The 22,224-nt window shown below is 38.8% G+C and overlaps 1 protein-coding gene and 1 long non-coding RNA gene across 5 annotated transcripts; one reads left to right on the forward strand and one right to left on the reverse strand.

Annotated features, from left to right (window-relative positions):
* Positions 1-241: 241 nt before the first annotated feature.
* Positions 242-9,765, reverse strand: LOC114549329 (agouti-signaling protein). The gene is made up of 3 exons (XM_028569589.1): positions 9,511-9,765; positions 1,886-1,962; positions 242-1,364 (listed from the first exon to the last, which is right to left on the reverse strand). The coding sequence occupies exons 1-3, from the start codon at positions 9,734-9,736 to the stop codon at positions 1,173-1,175; spliced, it is 495 nt and encodes a 164-aa protein (XP_028425390.1). The 5' UTR covers positions 9,737-9,765; the 3' UTR covers positions 242-1,172.
* Positions 4,622-8,112, forward strand: LOC114549331 (uncharacterized). 4 transcript variants are annotated; one of them, XR_003691529.1, is made up of 4 exons: positions 4,622-4,645; positions 7,130-7,306; positions 7,448-7,671; positions 7,873-8,112. It is a non-coding gene; the product is annotated as an uncharacterized LOC114549331 (long non-coding RNA). The 4 variants fall into 4 exon arrangements; XR_003691528.1 differs by lacking the exon at positions 4,622-4,645 and adding an exon at positions 6,485-6,623; XR_003691530.1 differs by lacking the exon at positions 4,622-4,645 and having other exon boundaries at positions 6,733-7,310.
* Positions 9,766-22,224: the final 12,459 nt, after the last annotated feature.

Raw genomic sequence — 22,224 nt, forward strand, 5'->3', positions numbered from 1 at the left:
ACGTTGAAGACGTATCATGATATATGATGTTAATTAGTGAGCTTCATTGGTGCTGTAATGTAAATTGTATCACCTTTGGATTGAGCCAGACAATCTATATCCAGTATTTGTGCTAAGCTAAGCAAAGATAACTGGCTGCTGGCATTAGCTTCATATTTACTGTACAACCATGAGAGTGGTATCAACTTCTCATCTACGTAACTCTCTGCACGTGGGTGAATAAGCGTATTTTTGAAAAATGTCAAACTAAATATTTAATGTTTTCAGTCTTACACAACACACTGGGCTGTTACTGAACAAAGAAATGCTTATGCGTGTTTACACAAAGTCACATAGACTGAGTAAGATCATTTCATTACAGTGATGCTGAACTGCTTATTTGCAGCTGCTATTATTATTTACCTTTGAGCTATTGCAGTTCAACCTTGCTGTCATGTACTGTTGTCTTTTTTTTTATTTTACTTCGGGGGTTGTACCTGTGTTCATAACTTAGCACTTGCTAATCACTGCAGTGATTGTGTGTCAAACATACATTACTATACCCATAGATGACACACTAAAGACTGCAGGTAGAGGCCATCAACTGAGGTCATGTGACATGAATTCCTTTGCAGGAGAGCAATAACATGAGAACGCACAGTGACAATTAGTGAGTCAATATCTGACATAATCATTTAAAAAAAAAAAACACAACAAAAAACAAAGAAATATATATTATATATAGCTATATACAGTACTTGCTGTGGTTTTTTAATTTCTTACCATAACAATGTCAGCAACATCCAAAATGAGAACCACAAAAATAATAATACTGATAATATACAGTAAGCATTGTTCAAAGGAATCGAACAACAAAGTAATACATTTTAGCTTAAGTACTGTATAGGGTGGATAGTTTTTCCAAACAGCTGCCTGTCAGAAGAGGTATCAACGTTTTTTAAACTCCTTCAAATGTGCATTTACTGTCTTAAGAGGCTGACTTCGATGCCCATTGTCCCATCCATATGATACATCAGACTGAGTGTTGAGCTGGTTGATTAAACTGCTATAACACAATTGTGGCAGTCTGGGTGATTTGGTCTCTGTTCATAAGGCCTGTAGTAGTGTGTGCTTGAGTTTATTTTTGGGTCTCAGTTTTGGTGTATCGTTGCTCTTTGTGTTCTCTCCTCGTATTACGATTTTATCCTTCGGCAGACGCAGACTGCATTGAAGAAGCGGCAGTGGCATGTGGCGAATGGGTCACAGCAGCCAGACTGGGGCAAACAGCTTTGTGTAAGCGAAGAGCAATTTGGCTTCATAGGTTTGGGTGTCACTTTAGGAGGAGGGGGGATGTCATTTAGAGGAACAGGGGCCACTTTGTCCTTCTGGAAGGTGGAGAGAACAGAAGGAGGGAGGCAAGTGAATGTGGCAGCATCAAAATCAAGTAATATTGCCTATATCACCTTCTTCTTTTGATGTCTAAAAAGGGTTGGTTTTGTTCATTGAAAGCTGAAAACGGCTAAATGGCTCAGAGCTGAAATAACAACAAATTTATTTAGAGGCGCACTAGTTATTGTGAAGCCATTTTGTTTTCTTTGTGCACAAAAACAACTATGTCTCAGAGCACCAAGAATGAAGACTATTCTAAGTCGTGATGTATCAGATGTGTGGCTTTGTGCAAACTGTAGCTGAACCTTTTGACTTTTTTGTCCAATTAATTCTCAATTAAGATCATAAAGACCAACGTGAATTGTATAGAAAGCACAAAATCAAGATTGTAGAGCCTAAAAGATAATCAAATAATGTATTTAAAATATATAAATAAATATGTATATAAAAAATGCTTCCTGTTGACTCGAAACCTCTATGCTCAATGTGACTGGAATATAAGCCACACAGATCTTACCGGCACATGAATCCTTTGTCGTTCATACTGTCCTCTTCTCGCAAACAGTGGTCTCTGTCTGCCTCTGTATAAAGACTCTGTTGAAACAACATCAAGAATGTGTTAAGGAAATAATGGGAACTGACAGGATTACTTTTTACTGGATTTGTATTTTATATGATTTCACGTGACAAATAAATTGATTGATTGAATGATATTGCTGCAGAACATCTTTGCCAGAGATTGCCTTGTTACCAATCTCAAGGTCATCATTACTCCCAGTGTCCGCCTCTCATGCATTACCATTACTGTACATTTGAGTCACAAAGCTAAGCAGCAAGTTTTTTTTTAAATAACTAATTGGCAATCTTTTTTTTAAGATTATTTTTTGGGCTTTTCTGCCTTTATTTGACAGGACAGCTAGGTGAGAAAGGCGGAAGACATGCAGGAAATCGTCACAGACCAGATTTGAACACTGGACCTCTGTGTCGAGGCCTAAACCTCCCAGTATGTGTGCGCCTGCTCTACCCACCGAGCCAACCCGGCCAATTAACTGGCAATCTTTGAAAACTCCTGAGTATCAAAGGTAAAAGTATTCATTATGCAGCATGAACCCTTTCAGTGTTATATTATTATACATCACATAATAAATATATTTAATGCTAAGTACAAGCAGCATTTTAATGTTGTAGCTGGTCAGGAGCAGCTAACTAACTAACTAACTACTTTTTATACTGTCTGGTAGTTTAATAAGTATATCATATTTAATAAAGGTATCATATAATTTGTAAGCAAAATCTTAAAGGCCCTGAATACCTTTTATACCTATATATATATATATATAACTGTTTATAAATTTGGTATTTGTTATGCACTTTACTGCTTTTTTGCACTTCTAGTTTGATGCATTTTGTTGTCTTAGTACCTGTACCTGTCGGGGGGGTGCAGGGCCTATAATTTGCGAAGTAACTAGTAACTTTAGTTTTCAAATAAATGCAGTGGAGTAAAAAGTACACTTTTTCTTTTTGAAAGAAAATGGAAATACAAGTACCTCAAAATTGTTTTGAGTAAATGTACTTAGCAACTTAACACCACTGACACATGAGAGGCAAAAACTGTAGCTTCATCATAATATATTGTAATTATCTCCTAATCACTAGAAAAAACAAATCCTGCTATGTCAAGATGTAAAGTAATAATTCTGTAATCACAACACAAGAAAACCTAAACAATTTCAACACCTCTCCAGTTTTCTGTCACTTTCTTCTCTGTCCACCAGAGGTCCTCAGTGAAATCCCCACGGCAGAGCTGTATATTAGAGAGAGTATGGACAACTAGGGAATTGAATGACCAAAACACACTTTTTACCCTAATGCTGTCGGTCACATTATCATTGTCTTATTGTGTATTTTGTCAAAAGACTGTGAGTAACTTTGTTAAGAATTCAGTTGCTAGTCAGGACTCGGGAGACTGAAGAGAAAAAGAAAGGTAAACGCTGGTCAGAGACTAAGGGACCATCCAAACGGAAACTTTTTTTTTTCACATTTTGCATCGTTTGGGCTGACCGTCCAAATGAATCCTGTAAACGCACTGCCTGAAAACACACTTTTTTGAAACCTAGTCTCAGGGTCAAAAAATCAAATGGTCCGTTTGGACCATAGATATATACACTAGATGTCGCCTTGAGGTTCTAAGCATGCGTCAAAACCGCCGCCATCTTGGAACAGGGGTCTGAAGTTTTCCCGCATTCAGATCAACGCTAAAGATGCCAGACTTTTGTGCTGCTTATTGATGTTCGATAGAGGAAATGAAAGAAACAAACAGCAAGGGATAACATTTAACAGGTAAGAATGTGTTTTATGATATATGTGCTTCGCCTCGCTGCTGCGCCGGTCCCCGCTGATCCAGAGTGGACCGGCCAAAGACAGAATGGTGATCGGGAGGATCTTACACATAGTTCGGGAGGTTTGGACGGCGAATACAATGTGAATACGTCCGTATCAATGATGTCATCGCCACACCCCTCTTTTACACCCTCTCTTACCCATGGCCACTGACACACACAATTACGGTGAAGCTAAGCGAGCATATCCAATCTCCATGGTTAAACCAGCTCACTTCAGCCCCGTTTACACGAAGGGAAGACGCAGATATTTTCCTGCGGTTTGGCCACTCATTTACACGAACATTAACGTTAGCTGCTATGGCTATCTGTTTATAAAGTGGAAGTAGACAATTTATCAACTAGCTAGCTAATCTGTCTGTTTTATCAACTCCTTGAACGGATTATAGTAACTTTTACCACGGCTTATTGTAGAAAGGCTGCTGCAAAAAAAACGTATAGATTATCAAAAAGACAATGGATCATTGATGTTTGTTTGACTGCCGATGTTAGAGCTGCAATCATGCAAAATAAAAAGCAATCCAACAGCACAGTATACAATGTAAACAAAGACACATTTTCTTGCGGCGGCCTTTATAAAATGAGCAGTGGTGAAAGTTATTATAGTACCACGGATGTATTAAGAGAACGTTATAATCTGGTCATGTTATGATGGGAAGTGGAAGCATTGACATATATAAAATGGACCAACAGAGCCCGTTGCTCTGGACGGAGACCTGTGAAGGATATTAGAAGCACTTTTCCGGTGAGTGCTGAGCGTTACTGCGCAGCCTCCAACTGACATAGACAACGTAAATGTGACGTGAGCAACCTGTCTGAAAGTTGTAAGTCTTCTGGTAGCTGTGCCAATCATTCCCAATCTTACAGAGACAGAGAGCGTAGGTATATGTAAGGAGATAACAGGCAGATAATAGGCACAGAAGGGGTGGGCGATAGATATTGTTTACGATAATATCGTCATTGTTGTGTTAACGATGTGCAAATTGACATTGAGTATTTAAATTACTTAGAAAAAAACACTTCAAAACACGCATTGGAACGCTACACATTCACTAATGTCAATAAAGATGGCGGCGCGCAACTGTGCAGCGGCTGCTAGCTCTCCTGTCGGTGTATATTTATACAAGTAAAGCCACACTGAACTTATCAATATAGGACTACGGTACAACACAGCCGTTACAAGAGCCTTCCGGGCGGCTCATAACATCCCGGAGGACATAGCCAGACCAGGCGCTCCAGGTTGTTGTCGGTGCTAGCACGCCGAGCTAGCTAGAAAATAACTCTGGCAAGACCAGAGGCGGAGGACTGCATTTTTGTGCATAATGAATGGAGTACCGACCGCAGGTTCGTTGCCCAGCACGGCTCACCTGACCTGGAGCCCTGTCGGTAAAATACAGGCCATTTTATTTACCAAGAAAACAGCATACTGCCGTCTACATAGCCCCCGATGCTAACGTTAGCACAAGTTTGGCTCACTGCTAACCATAGTGAACAAACTGCAGCGCGATCACCTGGAGGGAATACATATTGTAGCAGGGGACTTTAACAAGGTGTCCTTAAAGTCTGTACTCCCCAACTTTTTTCCAGCATGTAGATTGTGCTAGACCATGTATACTCTAACATAGCATACAGAACTGCTCCTCTCCCTCACCTGGGCCAGTCAGATCACATCCAACTACTCCTGATCCCAGCATAAATCCCAGTCAGAAGGACTATACAGCCAAGTAGAAGGACTATAAAAACCTGGCCTGACACTGCCCTATCACAGCTCCAGGACTGCTTCCAATAAGGACATGGTTGTGTGCAATATGTTATAGAACAGAGCCCTTTGTTTATTATTATGATTTCATCTTGCTTATATGCTGCACAATTTACATTACAGCAGAGGTGTACAACTGAATGTGTACTCAGAGTTCAATGTTCCTACACTAGTTCAATTAGTATTAGTATAGTATTAGTATTTTGTCTTTGAATTGTTTTTACTTGAATACTTAAATTTTAAAGAAAATAAATAAGAACTGTTTTCATTCAACATTGTGCCCATTATCATCATCAGTGATTAAGTAACTCAGACTTTTAAAAACACATTTTTAAAAGATATTGTCTAATTATCGTTATCGTCAAAATTGGCAAAAATATCGAGATATTATTTTTTGTCCATATCGCCCACTCCTAAGGCACAGGCTAATTATTGCTAACTAAAATGCTAGTTAACATCAGTAATTAAACCTAAACAGCTAATGTAAGTCCAAACTGCCTGCGAGCTTCTCCTGTACTATACGGTAATTCCTCTACTAAGCGACAGTAAGTCGCTTGGTTATGACACAATTGTTAGCCTATTTTTACAAAAATGTCTGCTACGGAGCCATAACGTGAGGTACAAGGTAATGGAGCCTTTTATACATTGTTGTGTTTCTTTAGAAATAAACAATGGACAAATAGAGTCTTTAAACGCTTCAGATGTAAAGTTATTCGCTGTCAAAGTGACGTCAAAATGAATGGCAGTCAATGGAATGCTATCGGCGGGTGATCGCTTGTTAGCATCAAAATGGCGCCATAGGAACTACGCATTCCAGATGCTCGCTTACCCCCTTGAGTGGAAGTGACTATGCTCTTCTTCTCCGTTTTTTGGTAAATTTCTGTAGCAGAAACAGCGACGCCTATAGGCCTGGAATATGAAGTAGCGTGTTGAGTCATTTACAAATGGATTCGTTTGGACGCAACTATTCTTGAAACGAATCCAGGGAAGACGGGTAAAAAAAAGATCGTTTTGGTATGTGTGGACGTGGCCTAATTAGGCGAGGTGGTCACTCACTACAATGGGCATTTTTTAGAGGCCCATTTAAGATATAGAAGGTAAATATACACTGGAATATTTCCGTAAGGGCCTTTTACATATTGACAAATGTTGATAATAACATGTATATGCCTCTTTATGTGAAAATAAGCGATTTATTTCAAGATAGCATATTCGCCCCATAGGGTTACACTGTAGAGTCATCTGACAATAGTATCCAATATGGTGCCCATGATTTGAGTTGGCCAAACTCTCTACAATATACGGCTCTTCCCCATGGCAGAGCTGGCCTTTCCTGTTACTAGCCGCCAGCTGCATCTCATCATCTAATGAGTCTCTGTGTACAACTACAGGCTACTATTTGGCATGCAATGTTCCCTTGGTCACATATTTGAGATTTAACTCAAAAATGCAACAGCAACTTAATTCATAACACACAATTTAGAAAGTGCATGAGTGCACTGCATTTTGAATAAAAAGTCAACTGAAATTTGCACCTATTTTTTATCACTGTAAAAAGAAAAGACCATTTCAGCTGTTGTACCATCTTGTGGGACTTTTTTAGGAGGTTAACCTAAACACTAAAAGAGCTCCGGAGGAACCACGCTAATAATGACTGAGCACCATGGTGGCCAGTTCAAGAAAAGTGACAGAGGTGCCTGGAGGCCTTGCTGCATCTTCTCAGGCTTTATTATTAAATCCTAATTTACTGCACACTGATGATGTTGGATTAATGTAGTAAGTAAGTAAGTAAGTAAGTAAGACATTAAAACCAGATAAAAAATGTGTTCAGCTAGCAGGAAAGGTTTTAGTAGTATTATACATAGAGCAGTTTTGCTTAAGAATTTTTTGTGTCTCCATGTTGACATATGCTGTGCTACAGGGAGCAGAGGGCCTCCCGCTTCCAGATCATGTGGTGCCTAGTCTCGCATTGCCAGACTCTCCTCCACAGCTCTGTGGGGAGCATCTGGCAAGTCCACACAACATTCAAGGATGGGAGAAAAACGTGCTTTGGTTTATTGGCATTTCTTTAAACCAATCACAAACGTCTTGGACGGCGCTAAGCCCCGTACGGAGCCACGGTGCCTCTGACAAATGAAGCTCAACGTAAGTTCCTACAGGAAGACTTCAAATTTTTTTTTTCATCACTCCTAATTGATCAACTGTTCCATGGCATTCACTTGTCAGCAGACAATCACATTCAGCTGTTTCATTGTTAGTTAAACCAATCAGATTCAGCCATGTATCACAAGCCAATCACAGCATGACATCCTGTTTTAAATCTTCTCTCTCCTCTGCGGTTGTCAGCTGTCTTTTCAGGAATAGAGTGCGTCCCGCCTCCTCCCCTAAACCACCAGTCGTCTCACCCACATAATCCCGGGGATCGTCCGCTGTATGGCTATCTTGATTGGTTCCTGGGCACCTTCTTCACCACCACCAGTGTCTGGACTCCATTGGGGGATATGTTTGGGTTCACTACCCTATTTATAACATATGGATTCGATGGAGTCTAATCTCCAGAGACTTTGCACATTTCATTTTCATATTTTGTCCTGTACAATAAACATGTTCATTTTTGCAAGGAAGTCTCTCCTGATTGAAACAGTCTCAGGAAGGAACTTGTTTTAGTGGAACATGTGTACGTACAAAAGTTGTTTTAGTCGTGCAACAGAAAACTCAGATTGGACAGATAATCTAGCTAGCTGTCTGGATTTACCTTGCAGAGAGAAGAGAGAAGATAACCATAATCCTCATAAATCGACCTGAGTTTAAAATGCCAACACAAAAAAGGTGGAAGGTGAGTGACATCCGGCAGAATTAAAAAAAATATATATTTTCTATAAGTACATGTCATATGTATTATTTAAGAACTTTTTATTTTTGGGCATTTCTGCCTTTATTTGATAGGAAAGCTGAGATATTAAAGGGGACAGAGAGGGGGGACGACATGCAGGAAAACCGTCACAGGTCAGACTCAAACCCTGGACCTTCTGCGTCGAGGAACAAACCTCTGCACATGTGCAACCGCTCTACCAACTGAGCTAACCAGCCACTATTTAACAACTTTTTGTATGGAAGAGTTGAGTTACCAGAATCAAAATTAGAATCAGCTTTGTTGGCCAAGGATGTGTACACACACACACACACACACACACACACACACACACACACACACACACACACACACACACACACACACACACACACACAATAAGTTAAAGTTCTAATTGTTCTCATTTAAACAGAAGTACAGCTTAGAACAAGGACACTGAATCATTGTGCCAGGTCACATACACAAATTACAACTCAACTCCTTATACAACTTACTCACGTTACATAATGGGACATAATGTGTAACATCATGGACATTCTGAACTAACCATGTACACTACTTATACTTCAGATCTGACACTGTACATATATTATATAGACTGATAACTGCCGTTAACCTTATCTTTTTATGATCCATAGCCTACTGTTAACTTGATTTTGGCATTGTATACATTTTGGATTCATACCCTATTGTTATTTTAGGCTTTCTATACTTGCACTCCCCCCTTTTTTATTGCAACTGCTGCACAGCAATTATCCTAATCTTACAGTACTGCATGTTCTCTTATCTTATACATTGGTACAATGTCTTTAACTACATTTAAGTTTAAATAGTATTTCATATTTTATGTTGTGCAGTACTTTTATTCCTATTTTTTTCTATATTATGTATTGTTTCATTTTATGTCTTTATACACTGTAGGATTGTCGAATCAATTCCTAAACTTCCTATCTTTTTCTAGGTTAGTCTTTATAATTGATTGCATACATCTCAGCTTTTATTATCTGTTGGATCGGACAAAATCAACGTTAGCAGTGATCAGTGAACTAGCCTATACTGTATAACCCGTAGAAAGGGTCTGACCATTAAAGCGGAGCTGCCCGTGCACTCACCTGTGCTCTGCGGGGCTCGGACCCTGCGGGATGACACATTGCTGTGGGCAGCTTGAAGATCGTTGCGGGTGAAGAGTCCAGCACTGACCAAAGCCAAATGCACAATGCACAACCACATCACTGCCGTTTTCATCCTGACTGTAAGCAGCCGCCTCTCCTCCGACGCCACGATGGAGCACATCTCTATGCGGGAAACCGTGTGTTGCGTGGCCAGCTGCCTGTACATCCAACTTGTTTGACTTCTTGTTCTTGGTCTGGCTTCTCACTCCTCTCGGACTTAAACTTATTAGAGAGGCAGGTTTACACATGCACAGTACACGCCCCCTCTGTCTTCACGCCTCTCAGCAGTAAACACCAGTGACATGGTTTTATTGTAGATTTGACACTCAACACTGACAAATTCTTTTCAACACTTTATTTTACTTTCAGAGAGAAAGTATAGTAGTAGTAGTATATACTGTACTTTTTATTGCACTACAATATTATGAAAGAATGTATTCATTACGTAGCTATTTGTACTAATTCTAAATCCATGGCCCTATATAATTTAAACGAGTTCCATACTTTTAACCAGACAATTTCAATAGTATACTACAATTATAATTAAAACGGGCGTGTAATAAAATTAAAAATGCATACTCTTAAAAGTGTCACAAAAAGCTATCCCACTGAGAATAGCTCAAATATAATTAAAAACAATGTCATTTCTGTGGCGACCTTTCTCATCAAATCTAATGCACCCATTAGACCATGTAGCCTCATTTAGTAACATTGTTCTATTACATTTGCCCTATGTTCTGCATTGTTCCCTACGCTTGGGTAAAGTACAGGACACCGTGTCTCTGTTTTGCTTAAGATGGACATGTAACAACATCCATCTCCCATGCTGATAAAGCTAATCAGATTCCAAGGGGAGGGCAGCAGCATGGCTTTGCTTTACACTGCAGCCTTATAACTGTGAGGAACTGTTAGCCCATATCTTATCAAAACATGTATACTTCCCTTTTCAAGGCTTTCTCACTTACTCCCCCCTGCCAACATTAAGAGAAAGTCAGCCAGCTGTAACTGATCACCCAGCATGATCACCCAGCTTAGTATATATATATATATATATATATATATATATATATATATATATATTAGTATGTATATTTCAACCCATATTTCTCTCAAGTAGGCTTATAGCAAAACATTTCCCCTGACATTTTAGCTTGTAACATTTCCCCTGACATTTTAGTCTTTTGTTACCATTAGTCCCTTTTACTATTTTAACATATTTGCTAAATGATGGTTAGATTTCCTCTATACATCTGTTATTTTACAGATAATTGTTAATCATCAATCATGCAGCTTGCTCACACGTCCTTTGTAATGTTCTCTCCCTGTTTTTGTTCTTTGACTCTCTCAGTTTCCTCTTTAGCTCCTTTTGGACAGCCTGGAGTTCCTCCTATTTTTGAAAATATTTGTCTTAAGATTATTTCTTTATCCTTTTGAGATATTGCAGTTAGGCAGAGGGTAAAAGTACACTGTATCCATTGTGGGGTGATCATTTATGTTGTCATTTTCTTACTTAAAAAAAAAACGTAACAGTGTAACAACTCTTTGTGACTGTGTTCTCATTACAATTTCTTTTTGATTTAATAAACTGAATGCCGTGACTTCAAATCTTGCCAACACAGGGGTATAATTTCAAAGCACAAATGAAAGTCCAAAATGAAAATCCATTTATTTCCATTTCAGGTACAGCGTTGCGTGTTTCTGTATGTGGTTGAACCGGTATAGCTACCCCTGTCTCAAGCAAACCCCATCCATACTAATAGACATGATAAATAGAGAATAGGAAACCTTGGGGGTGTCAACAGAAATAATCAGGTGAATAAACAAGTAAGGTATGTAGGCTAGACCTTAATAATTTTACCATAATGTAGGTAGGCCTAAGCCATCTCATGCTAATAAAACAAAGACATGGTCTTGTCGAGAATTTATCCAGAGCTTAATCCAGAATGTGACAGATGTAAACGGGAAACTGCTGACCTATTCCATATGTTCTGGTCCTGCCACAATTTTGGGAATTCATCTTTGACGCTTTGACTTCTGTGTTATACTGCTCGCTTACTCCTTTGCCTCTGATTGCCATTTTTGGTGTTGTTCCAGCTGGTGTGCACTTAAACGCCACCCAGGCAAACCTTGTGGCCTACTCCACTCTGCTAGCCAGAAGACTAATTTTGTTCAAGTGGAAGGAGGCTTCTCCTCCTGCCTTTGCGCACTGGGTTCGGGAGGTTTTGCAATCACTGAGAGTAGAAAAGATCCGTTACACCATGAGAGGATCCACTTCAAAATTTTACTTGACTTGGAGGCCCTTTTTAGACTTTATAGATGGGTTGGATGCTCGGTTACTAACCATAAGGGATGAATATACAATCTGATTACAGCTGAATGTCCTTCATCCTCTTTTGTTTGCATTAGCGTTTTTGCTACACTTAACTTGATTTTTATATAATTTTTATTTTTTTATTTAATTCTTTTATTTATTTTTTTATTTTATTTTTCTCTCAATTCTTTATTAGTTATTTTTTTATTCTCTCTCTTTCTCTTTTTTATTGTTGATGTGTGTAACCCTTGGTAATTCATATTACTCTTGACTGCCTGCGACCTGGGGGTGGGACGGGTGGGAAGGTTGGAGGGATTTTGTTCAAATTTTTGCGACCTGTGATTGCTGCATAAACTGTGTTGTTCGTAACTGAAAAATTAATAAATAAACCTTGTTTAAAAAACAAACAAAGACATGGTCAATATAAATGTAAATAAAGTATATATGATAAACTCAGTATGTGTCAGGTTTGCACACACTGAGAAATTTGACATGGGCCTACTTAATTAAATGTATTACAATTCTTTCACTCTGTTGTTAGTTACACACATTACACACAGGCCTGAAATACACACATGCACACATGCTCGGGACCTATACATGCACAAATGGAGAGATGTGAGAGTGGGGGGGCTGCAGCTGCCCATGACAGGCGCCCTGAGCAGTTGCAGGTTCAGTGGCTTGCTCACAGGCACCTTGGCAGTGCCCAGGTTAACTAGCACCTCAATTTAAATTATTAAACAAATGAAGGATAATTAAGGAAGAGTTATTATCATTCTGGTTGAAATACAAGGGCAAGAACTTATTCTGGCTAACATATATGCACCTAATGTAGATGATCAGGCATTTTTTATAGATTTGGAAAAGAAATGACAAGCTCTAGGGAACCACAATATTGTATGGGGTGATTTTAATTTGATAATGGATCCAGTTCTGGACTACAGTGGGGTTGCAGCACGCTGGGCCCCTAGAGCCTCTCTTACATTACAGAGGATGTGTCAGATTTTAGGCGTGGTTGATATTTGGAGAATTTTGAACCCAGCTGGGAGAGACAATACATTTTATTTGTCAGTGCACAAGACATATTCTAGGATGGACTTTTTTTTTTTGTCCAAATCACTGGCTCCCTCTGCTATTACAATGTGTGATAGGAATTATCTTCATCTCTGACCATGCGTGGGTGTGCCTAGACCTGCTGCCTCAAAGTGAGGTGCTCTTAAATCCTCCCTTTTACAGGAGCCAGAAAATATAGAATGTGTTCTGGGCTATTCGTTTTGTGTTGTGGTCTATTTGCATGGGTTTTTCTAAGTTGCAGTGCAGTGGCCTCTCAGGGCCACAGTAGATCTGAGTATTAAACTGGATGAGTGGGAGAGGGACAGAATCTGTTGGAATATTAAAACTATGACAAAATGTAATATAAACGGTTTGCCAGATAGTATAGTCTATACTAGAAAATGGGGAAAATACCCAAGCTTTCTTGAGGGCTCCTAAGAAGCTTTGTGCTGGCGGGAGACGTGTATGATGGGCTTATGGTGTTGCCATTTATACATGTTTATTTGTTTTATGGTTCATTGTATACTTTGTTACTATTTTGTTGAATGGTCTTGAATACTGTAGTGATTGTGTCATTTTTTTCTTGATTTTTGTCTGGGTGGGTGGTGATGACGAAGAGGGGGGGGTGTTCATGTTTTGTATGTTGTTAAAAAAATAAAAAAATAAAAATTGTTAACCACAAAAAATGCATTTTTATGGGACGCCCTGGTAGCTCACCTAGTTAAGCGTGTTCCCCTTGTACCATGCTTGCTATATTTTGTATTTAATTTGATAAACTTCAAATTTGTGTAATTTGAATCTTGAATCAAAATAGATTATGTACTTTTTGCCCATCATTGAGAACATTGGCAGATGGTGTTTTTCTCAAAGTACATTGGTTGATTGATTTGGAATGTGATAAGAGGGGCATCTGGTTTCCATATGCTTCATACAACTAAACCAACATCTTTCACTTGGCAATTCAATAAATCTCAACATATTTGACATGTTCAGTCCACTAGCCTTTTGGTTTTATGAAAGACAGCATTGTTGCTGCATATCTATCATAACCTGATAACTTCAGGAATTTCAGGAAACCAAGGATTTCCTTTTTTTTATTTAAGAAAATCTGGCATTTGCTCAAGCAAAAAGATCTTGCAATACATTTTCACACTGAATACTGACCCTTTCATAGTCATTTTTACAAAAACAATATTAATGATTTGATTAATTATAATTATTAATTATGGCTTTGCTCTATTTAGCTGTACCAGCCCCCCATGCCTGTGATCCAGCATGTACAAAACATTGGCATCGGTTGAAAAAGGTGTGTACACTTTGAGAAAGGTAATTCATCAGTATTTCTTCTAACAGGTCATGGTCTAAAAGTTACAGATACATAATTCAAATGTTTGTTATAGGAAAAAAATTTGATCTTTAGCCAAGAGTTTTCAAACAGAAATTAAATTATATTTTATGGAGGTACCATGGAGTCCTACAAGATAGCAAAGAAGCACCACTCTTGCTTTTATGTGCCCACTTCCAGGCACACACCAGAGACAGACAGCCATGCTGTTGGATTTCCTTTACTGTTGGACTGCTTCCTGAACTGTGTCAGGAGTTCTGGTGTCATCAAAGGTGTAAAGATACTATTCATTCTGAGGAGTAAAAGATTTATCTCCTGGCTGAAATATTGTAAGTCTAAGTTAGTCTAGGGCCTCTCGCCTCGTAAATTTCACTCCTTGGATGATCTAAAACCTGCTCCTATCTCTGCCCGAGCCAAGAAAACACTGTGGGCTCCTAATTGTGGAGCCCTCACGTGTATGTTTTTGTGTCTTTGCAAATCAGTAGCTAAACCTTGACGATGGAATGCTCTGCCTTCTCCCTTACAGTCTGCTGTTTCTGTAGATTCTTTTAAAAATCAGATAAAGACATATCTGTTTAGACAGGTGTTTGGTTGACTAGTATCAGAATCAGAATCAGAATCAGAAAGGGCTTTATTGCCAAGTACGTTTTTTTACACATACAAGGAATTTGTCTTGGTGTTGTTGGTGCATGTCACATTCTCTAGATGTAAGAAAGAAAAGAAGAATATAAACAATATAACTATACATACAGTATCTCACAAAAATGAGTACACCCCTCACATTTTAGTAAATATTTCATTATGTCTTTTAATGAGACAACACTGAAGAAATTACAGCTTGTATAACAGTGTAAATGTGCTGTCACCTCAAAATAACTCAACACACAGTCATTAATGTCTAAACAGCTGGCAACAAAAGTGAGTACACCCCTATGTTAAATTCCCATAGAGGCAGGCAGATGTTTATTTTTAAAGGCCAGTTATTTAATGGATCCAGGATACTATGCATCCTGATAAAGTTCCCTTGGCCTTTGGAATTAAAGTAGCCCCACATCATCACATACCGTTCACCATACCTAGAGATTGGCATGGGGTACTTTCCATAAAATCATCTCTCAATGCAAATCAAACCAGCTATTAGGCTAACTTAAATAAAACCATGCCAATCTCTAGGTATGGTGAAGGGTATGTGATGATGTGGGGCTATTTTAATTCCAAGGATTGGAATAATTCTAATTATCAGGATGCATAGTATCCTGGATCCATGAAATAACTGGCCTTTAAAAATAAAACTCTGCCTGCCTCTATGGGAATTTAACATAGGTTGCCAGCGGTTTAGACATTAATGACTGTGTGTTGAGTTATTTTCAGGTGACAGCACATTTACACTGTTATACAAGCTGTACACTTAATACTTTACATTGTAGCAAAGTGTAATTTCTTCAGTGTTGTCTCATTAAAAGACATAATGAAATATTTACTAAAATGTGAGGGGTGTACTCACTTTTGTGAGATACTGTATATACACACAGTATGTATTAATAAAGATAGAAAATAAAATGTAAAATAAATTAAATAAGTAAAAAAGAATGGTACAGCATTCACACTGGCCAAGTGGCCATAGGAACGGACCTTTTTGTTATTATAACACAGCCATCTAACCACCACTATGCAGAAAAGGGAAAAGACCCTGCCCTGAAGTAGGAGCTGAAAGAGTTACAGAAACTGTGGCCAGAGGAACTTAATAATCCCCAAATTGTTCCAGTCGGAACACGAGAAAAAAAGGTTTCTCGGAACGTTATGTTCTAGGAACTGCAAAAATCCCTTGGGTCGGAAAGGGACTATTGTGTCTCAATAAGTATTTATTGTGTTATTAGTGTTTTGTGTTATACAGGGGGTGAACAGTGCTTTACAGGCGGTAAAGCACTTTGTGACTTATGTCTGTGAAAAAGGCTTCATAAATACTTTTTTTAATTACTTCATTTACATTTGATGTATCATAGCTTTTAGCAGAAACAAAAAAATACTTAGATGTTTATTTCCCACTATAAATAATATATAATATATTACCACATATTACCACAATATCTCATCAGATACTAAGGAAACATGCTAAGTTGAAATACTATCTTCTCTGACAACAATGCTAAAGCCAGTTTTTCTTTGAAATTTCCATTCTGGGACAGAATGTCTGTTTTTATTTTGGCCAGTGTGTTGGTATTAACTGGTCCATTTTGACACCTGACTTGCCAGACATAAAATAGAAACAAGGGTATTCCCAAATATAGGTGGCTAAAAAAGTCCTGTTGGGCTTAACGTGCGACGCACAGGTCTCCCTCTAGGCTTACTTTATTCTCAATGGACTCCTCCTGTTATTGCCACAATGTTGTAAAGTTTATATTCATATAATAATAATATTGTTATGCTATTGGAAAAAGCAAATCCTATACTGGTTTGGTTGGCTACATATCATATCCATATCAAGATAACAGACACAGGCAATAATAGTAGGCTAGGCAGAGTCTGGTTCAAGACCCCAAATGGACCAAAGTACAGAGACGGAGACTGGTAGCTGGAAAGATGCCAGTTCACCTCCTTGGCACTGCCAAAGGAAGAAAATGTAAATGTCCCCTTGCGGGATAAATAAAGGCATGTCTATGGGCTGAAATATGTGCCACCAGAAACTGAATTTGAATCATTTATATTTGAATTTGAATTGCTAAACTTGACTCATTGCATTGAAAAACTGAATTTGAATTACCTAATTTGAAATTGTATTGTTTACGGTAATTTGAATCATTGCATTGATAAACCAATAAAATTTGATCCTCACTGAAAATTCAACTCTCTATATATCTTCACATTCAGTTCTCACAATTCAATTTCGAGTTACTGTGACAGACATCCGGGTAGTTGAAGGAAGAGCAATCGAGCGCAGATCGATAGATAGAATTCAGTGGCGCGGATACACAGGACTCCTCTTCGGAGCACAGTACCCGCCATGAAACGAGGAAGAAGTGCTTGCCTTGCCTTGACCCAGAGACTGGCGTGAGCCGCGTGACCACCATGGATTCGGCTGGGACAAACAAAGACAGTAATGACAATTTAACATATATCTACGATCTAATGATATTTTGTTTAACTGTTGTTAATGTTATCGCTATTTTGTAGAGATGTTTAGTTTTGTCCGCGAGCATAAACAAATCATGTTTACAATTACATGAGATGACTAGCACGTTAGCATTGTTTCTGCTATCATTTTAGCAACGCAGCAATGAGCACTGGAGCTCTGATTCAGTTTGCAATGATTCAAATTAAACAATACCATTTCAAATTATGTGATTCAAATTCAGTTTTTCAATGCATTTATTCAAGTTTAGCAATTCAAATTCAAATATAAAGGATTCAAATTCAGGGGCGATTCTAGGATCAGACCTTTAGGGGGGCTCAGCCCCTGATGAGAATGTGACATGGATACAGTGCCTTGCAAAAGTGTTAACCCCCCCTCCCCTGCTAAATCAGTAATTTCATTAGCTGATAATCTCTGAGCTAGCTACTAAACAACATCAGCTAACATTTTTTGACACTATTAACACTATGATGGAACTAAACCGGACACTTTTATAAGTCACAGCAAAGCACCAATTTGACACAATGTTCTCAATGCAATTTTGGTTGCTTACATTTCAATTTGGGTTCTAATCTGCGCCATGAAATTACCAACTTCTTCTCTTTCTCTGGGGACTACCAACGTTAAACATCACAACGGCACTCCTGCTCGTTTATCTGTGTTCCTGCTCTCCATCTGACAGATTAGATAGAGCGAGACTCAGCCAAAGGCAGGAGTCTGGCACTATAACCTCCGATTGGCCAAAACTACGTTTCTGTTAACCCTTTCCTTGACAGGGTTACAGGTGCATAGCATTGGCCACAGACACACAGGATATTAAACCTGTTTCAAGCCCTTTGAACCTGTAATTGTTTGTCCTCTGTCACTAACAGACAAGTTTGCGAACTCTAACTTAACTAACTTCTTTTTGAGCCCCCCCCAAAAAGGGTCTAAAATCACCAATGTTCAATTTCAGTTTCTGGATGGCACATATTTCAGCCCATACATGTCGTCTTCTTTTGTCTGCAGTGAGAAAGGTTACAATCGGGACTATCGGGTTACTCCCAGGACAAACGACTCTGCAGTAGGCCCAGGTATTTATCTGCACCAGCTCCGGCAGTGATAGAAACAGGACACCCGGGTAATACATCCATGGGGTGGACCCAGTCAATGTGAAAGGGTGGACCGCGGGCCCCTAGGAAGTGCGCAAAGCTTTGACGCAAATTGAACATATTGGCCAAACAGTGGAACTGCAACTCCCAGCCACGTGATCCCCTCTGGCCCAAAAATACTTTCCCGCGTAGACTTGTAGATGAAGAAAGAGACGTCTGTAAATGAGTGAATCCTTTTTTTTTTATATATATATAATTTTTTGGCCTTTAATGGATAGGACAGCTGAAGACAGTTAAGTGGGAGAGAAAGGGGGATGGAATGCAGAAAAGAGCAGCTGGTAAGAATCAAACTCGGACCACTGCGGTAAGGACTGAGCCTTTGTACTTGGGGTGCACGCTCAACCAGCTGGCCACCCACTTCTAAAACTATCCAGGGCTGTCACAACTGACAGGGTGTCGTCAACTTGTTAGGGGACTCATGTTGCCCAGATCTGCGCCATTCCTTGTTTCTAGCTCAGCAAAGAGGTTGATGACAGTAGTGCTGCATGATCGGTATTGGCAAAAGTAGAGGGAAATGTCACATTTTTATTCCTCTCCCTGTTCCGAACAACCAAAACTAAATCATTTATAAGTGGCAAAGTATACCTTTCATGGAATTTTAGTTTGGATGTTCCACATGTGCCAGAGAAAATAAGTGAGAATCAACTCTCCTCTTAGGTTTTCCACTTGTAATTTCTCATGCATACCTCCCTTTAGAGAATAACACTCAGCCGTCACTGGATAAATGTGTAGCAGTAACTCTTAAATAGCTAGAATAACTACAAAAGGTCTTTGGGAGCACACACAATGCTGCACAAATATTTAAAAGTGTTAAATGGATGAATGGAGGGTATCTATAAATGGATGGTAACTATAACTCAGAAAATGGGATCAGAAAATGATCTTAATTGAGAATCAACACTCCTCTTAGGTTTTCCACTTGTAATTTCTCATGCATACCTCCCTTTAGAGAATAACACTCAGCCGTTACTGGATAAATGCGTAGCAGTAACTCTTGTCTCCTAAATAGCTAGAATATCTACAAAAGGTCTTTGGGAGCACACACATTGCTGCACAAATATCTAAAAGTGTTAAATGGATGAATGGAAGGTATCTATAAATGGATGGTAACTATAACTCAGAAAATGTGATCAGAAAATGATCTTAATTGAGACAACTCTCCTCTCAGGTTTTCCACTTGTAATTTCTCATCACAGAATCAGTTTAAAAAGATGAGAAGCTGAAGTATTACTACACTGTCAGTAATGCAACGGACCCAATGTTTGTTTCTCTTTTCTATTAGATAGCGTAGCTGCAAATTGTCCATGCTGTAGTGTGAATGTGGCTGGTCTAACGTGTCCTCTGGATTGTTGCGCAACACAACTTCAACTCAATCAAAATTCAAGTGAGGCTAACTCAAACAAACAACTTTATTTATCCCAAAAGGGCAATTCAATTTTGCATTCAACCAGTCACATGAAAGCAGATAAGAATAAACACCACCGCAATCATTCAATCAAGCAACACGTCAGTAGCAGCAGGTCAACAAATGGGAAACCAAGGCAAGAGCAGCAAAGCACATACAGGTTGCCCAAAATAAGCTAAATAAATATAGAACAATAAATCCAATCTAAGAAGTAAAAAAAATAGCCTACATAAATCAAAGCATTATGCTTCCCCAGGATTACAAGCTCTGGATGTTACAGGTGGCTGCCATCAGCAAAGAGCCTAATGGCAGAAGGATTAAAGAAATTCAAGTATTGGTTGGTTTGGGCCCCTGGGTAGCTCACCTGGTAGAGTGCGCGCCCATATACAGAGGCTCAGTCCTCATCGCAGCGGCCGCGGGTTCGGTTCTGACCTGCGGCCCTTTGCTGCATGTCATTCCCCCATCTCTGTCCCCTTTCAAGTCTAAGCTGTTCTGTCAGAAATAAAGGCCTAAAAGAGAGAGAGAGTAGGGCTGTGTCTTCAGAAAATGACAACAAGGTAGCTGGCCTCTTGATAAGTCCTGCAGCTGTCTGTGTCCCTAATGAATGGAGAATGGGTAAAGTACACAGCCCTGAGGAGCGCCTGTATTCGAGGTGATAATGTTGGACATGTGACCATTCACATAAACTTACTGAACTGAACTTAAAAAGTTTAAAAACAACAATAAAATCTGATGTTAAAATAAGAGGCAAGTCGCTCATTATTAAGCTGAAGAAAAATCAGCAAATAAAAGTTTGGCATAGGATTTGGGTTTTTCATGGTGCTTATATACTCTGTCTAATATAAATAGCATCGTCCACATCTTGTCTTGCTTGATAAGCAAACTGCAATGGATCAAGTTTTCCATCAATTAAGAAGACATTATCTTTAAAAAAAAAATCTTTCATCACAAGTGATGTTAATGCTACTGGTTCTCTGGGTTTGCAAGATTTTGGAACAGGTATTATAGTAGATCAGGGGTCTCCAACCTTTCTTCATCTGAGTGCTACTTAAAAAAAAAAAAAAAAAAGGCCAAGAGCTACTTGCATCACATCGCTTGTATTTATTTACATAACATACATAAGCTTAATGAAGCCACCGTTTGTACACATATACAAATTGCAATTCCCAAAGCTTATGAAAAATCTTCACTTCCCATTAAGGTTCATGTCTATTTTATCAGGGTCTAAGAAAACATGATCACTTTACTATTCTATGGCCCACAAAGTTAGCTACCTCACTTTTAATATCGTGGTAATTTTGTGTTTCAGTTTGTCAACCTATTGGCGAGCTACTTGTAGGAGACCCCCGTAGTAGATATTTTCTATATTGTCGTATCTGACCACAGTCGGCACACATCTGAAAAAGTGTTGTGAACACCCCCACTGAGCTGGTCAGCACAGTGCTTCAGAGTGCAACCACAGACAGAGTCAGGGCCGGCAGCTTTACCAGTATTCCCCTCCTTGAATAACTTTGTGATATTTTCCTAGGTTATCACTAAGTCGTTGAGAGGTACCAGAGACTCTCGCAGCTTGGAAAGATTACAAAATCGGGCCTTTCAAAACGAGAAAAGAAAGAATTAAAGACATTAGCTTGATTAACTGCTTGCTTAATGGATGCCTCAACTCACTTGGTCTAAATTTGGCTGCAATTAATGTGTTCAAAAGTTACGAGTGGTTTGTCACACAGGCAATGGATAGAATTCGGCAGCCAATTCTTGGAACACAGCATGGTGTATCAAAAAAACTAAATATTAAATTTAATATTCTTGATATTAGATAGACCTTAGATAAAAATTCTAAGGTCTTGTGCGGTTACACACATCTGTTTCACTTTTTCCTGTGCAGAATGTACAAAATGAATTAAACAAGTTTTGCCAAATTGACAAAAATTCAAGATGGCAGAAAATCTGTTTAGGAAGGATTGGCATTGCCCATAAGGTCCTTTGTTGTTTTGAAACAAGAAATAAAAAAAATAAAAAAATAAGAATTCTGCATTTAAACCAAGTCATTCAACAAAAGTGAAAAATGACAGTTGCTGTGAATCTGCACTAAAAGCTCATAATTTTTTCTTAGCCCATTACCTAACTTTCCACCCAATGTCATAGAACCCAACAAACGAGCTATAAGATACATACTGCTGAGAGGTGGTATGATGGATGATCCCTGTGAAAAGCAAAAATAACAAATAACATTTGAAATCCAACCCCTGAAACATTAAG

The sequence above is a fragment of the Perca flavescens genome, chromosome 22, assembly GCF_004354835.1.
Source record: "Perca flavescens isolate YP-PL-M2 chromosome 22, PFLA_1.0, whole genome shotgun sequence".
In the NCBI taxonomy this organism is placed as follows: Eukaryota; Metazoa; Chordata; class Actinopteri; order Perciformes; family Percidae; genus Perca; species Perca flavescens.

Excerpts from the sequence above, each read along its gene's own strand:
- LOC114549329 (XM_028569589.1), bottom strand. The coding sequence starts at position 9,736 with ATGTACAGGCAGCTGGCCACGCAACACACGGTTTCCCGCATAGAGATG. Across the intron at positions 1,963-9,510 it reads CCGAGCCCCGCAGAGCACAG|AGTCTTTATACAGAGGCAGA; the intron begins GTGAGTGCACGG and ends TTGTTTCAACAG. Across the intron at positions 1,365-1,885 it reads GACAAAGGATTCATGTGCCG|AAGGACAAAGTGGCCCCTGT; the intron begins GTAAGATCTGTG and ends TCCACCTTCCAG.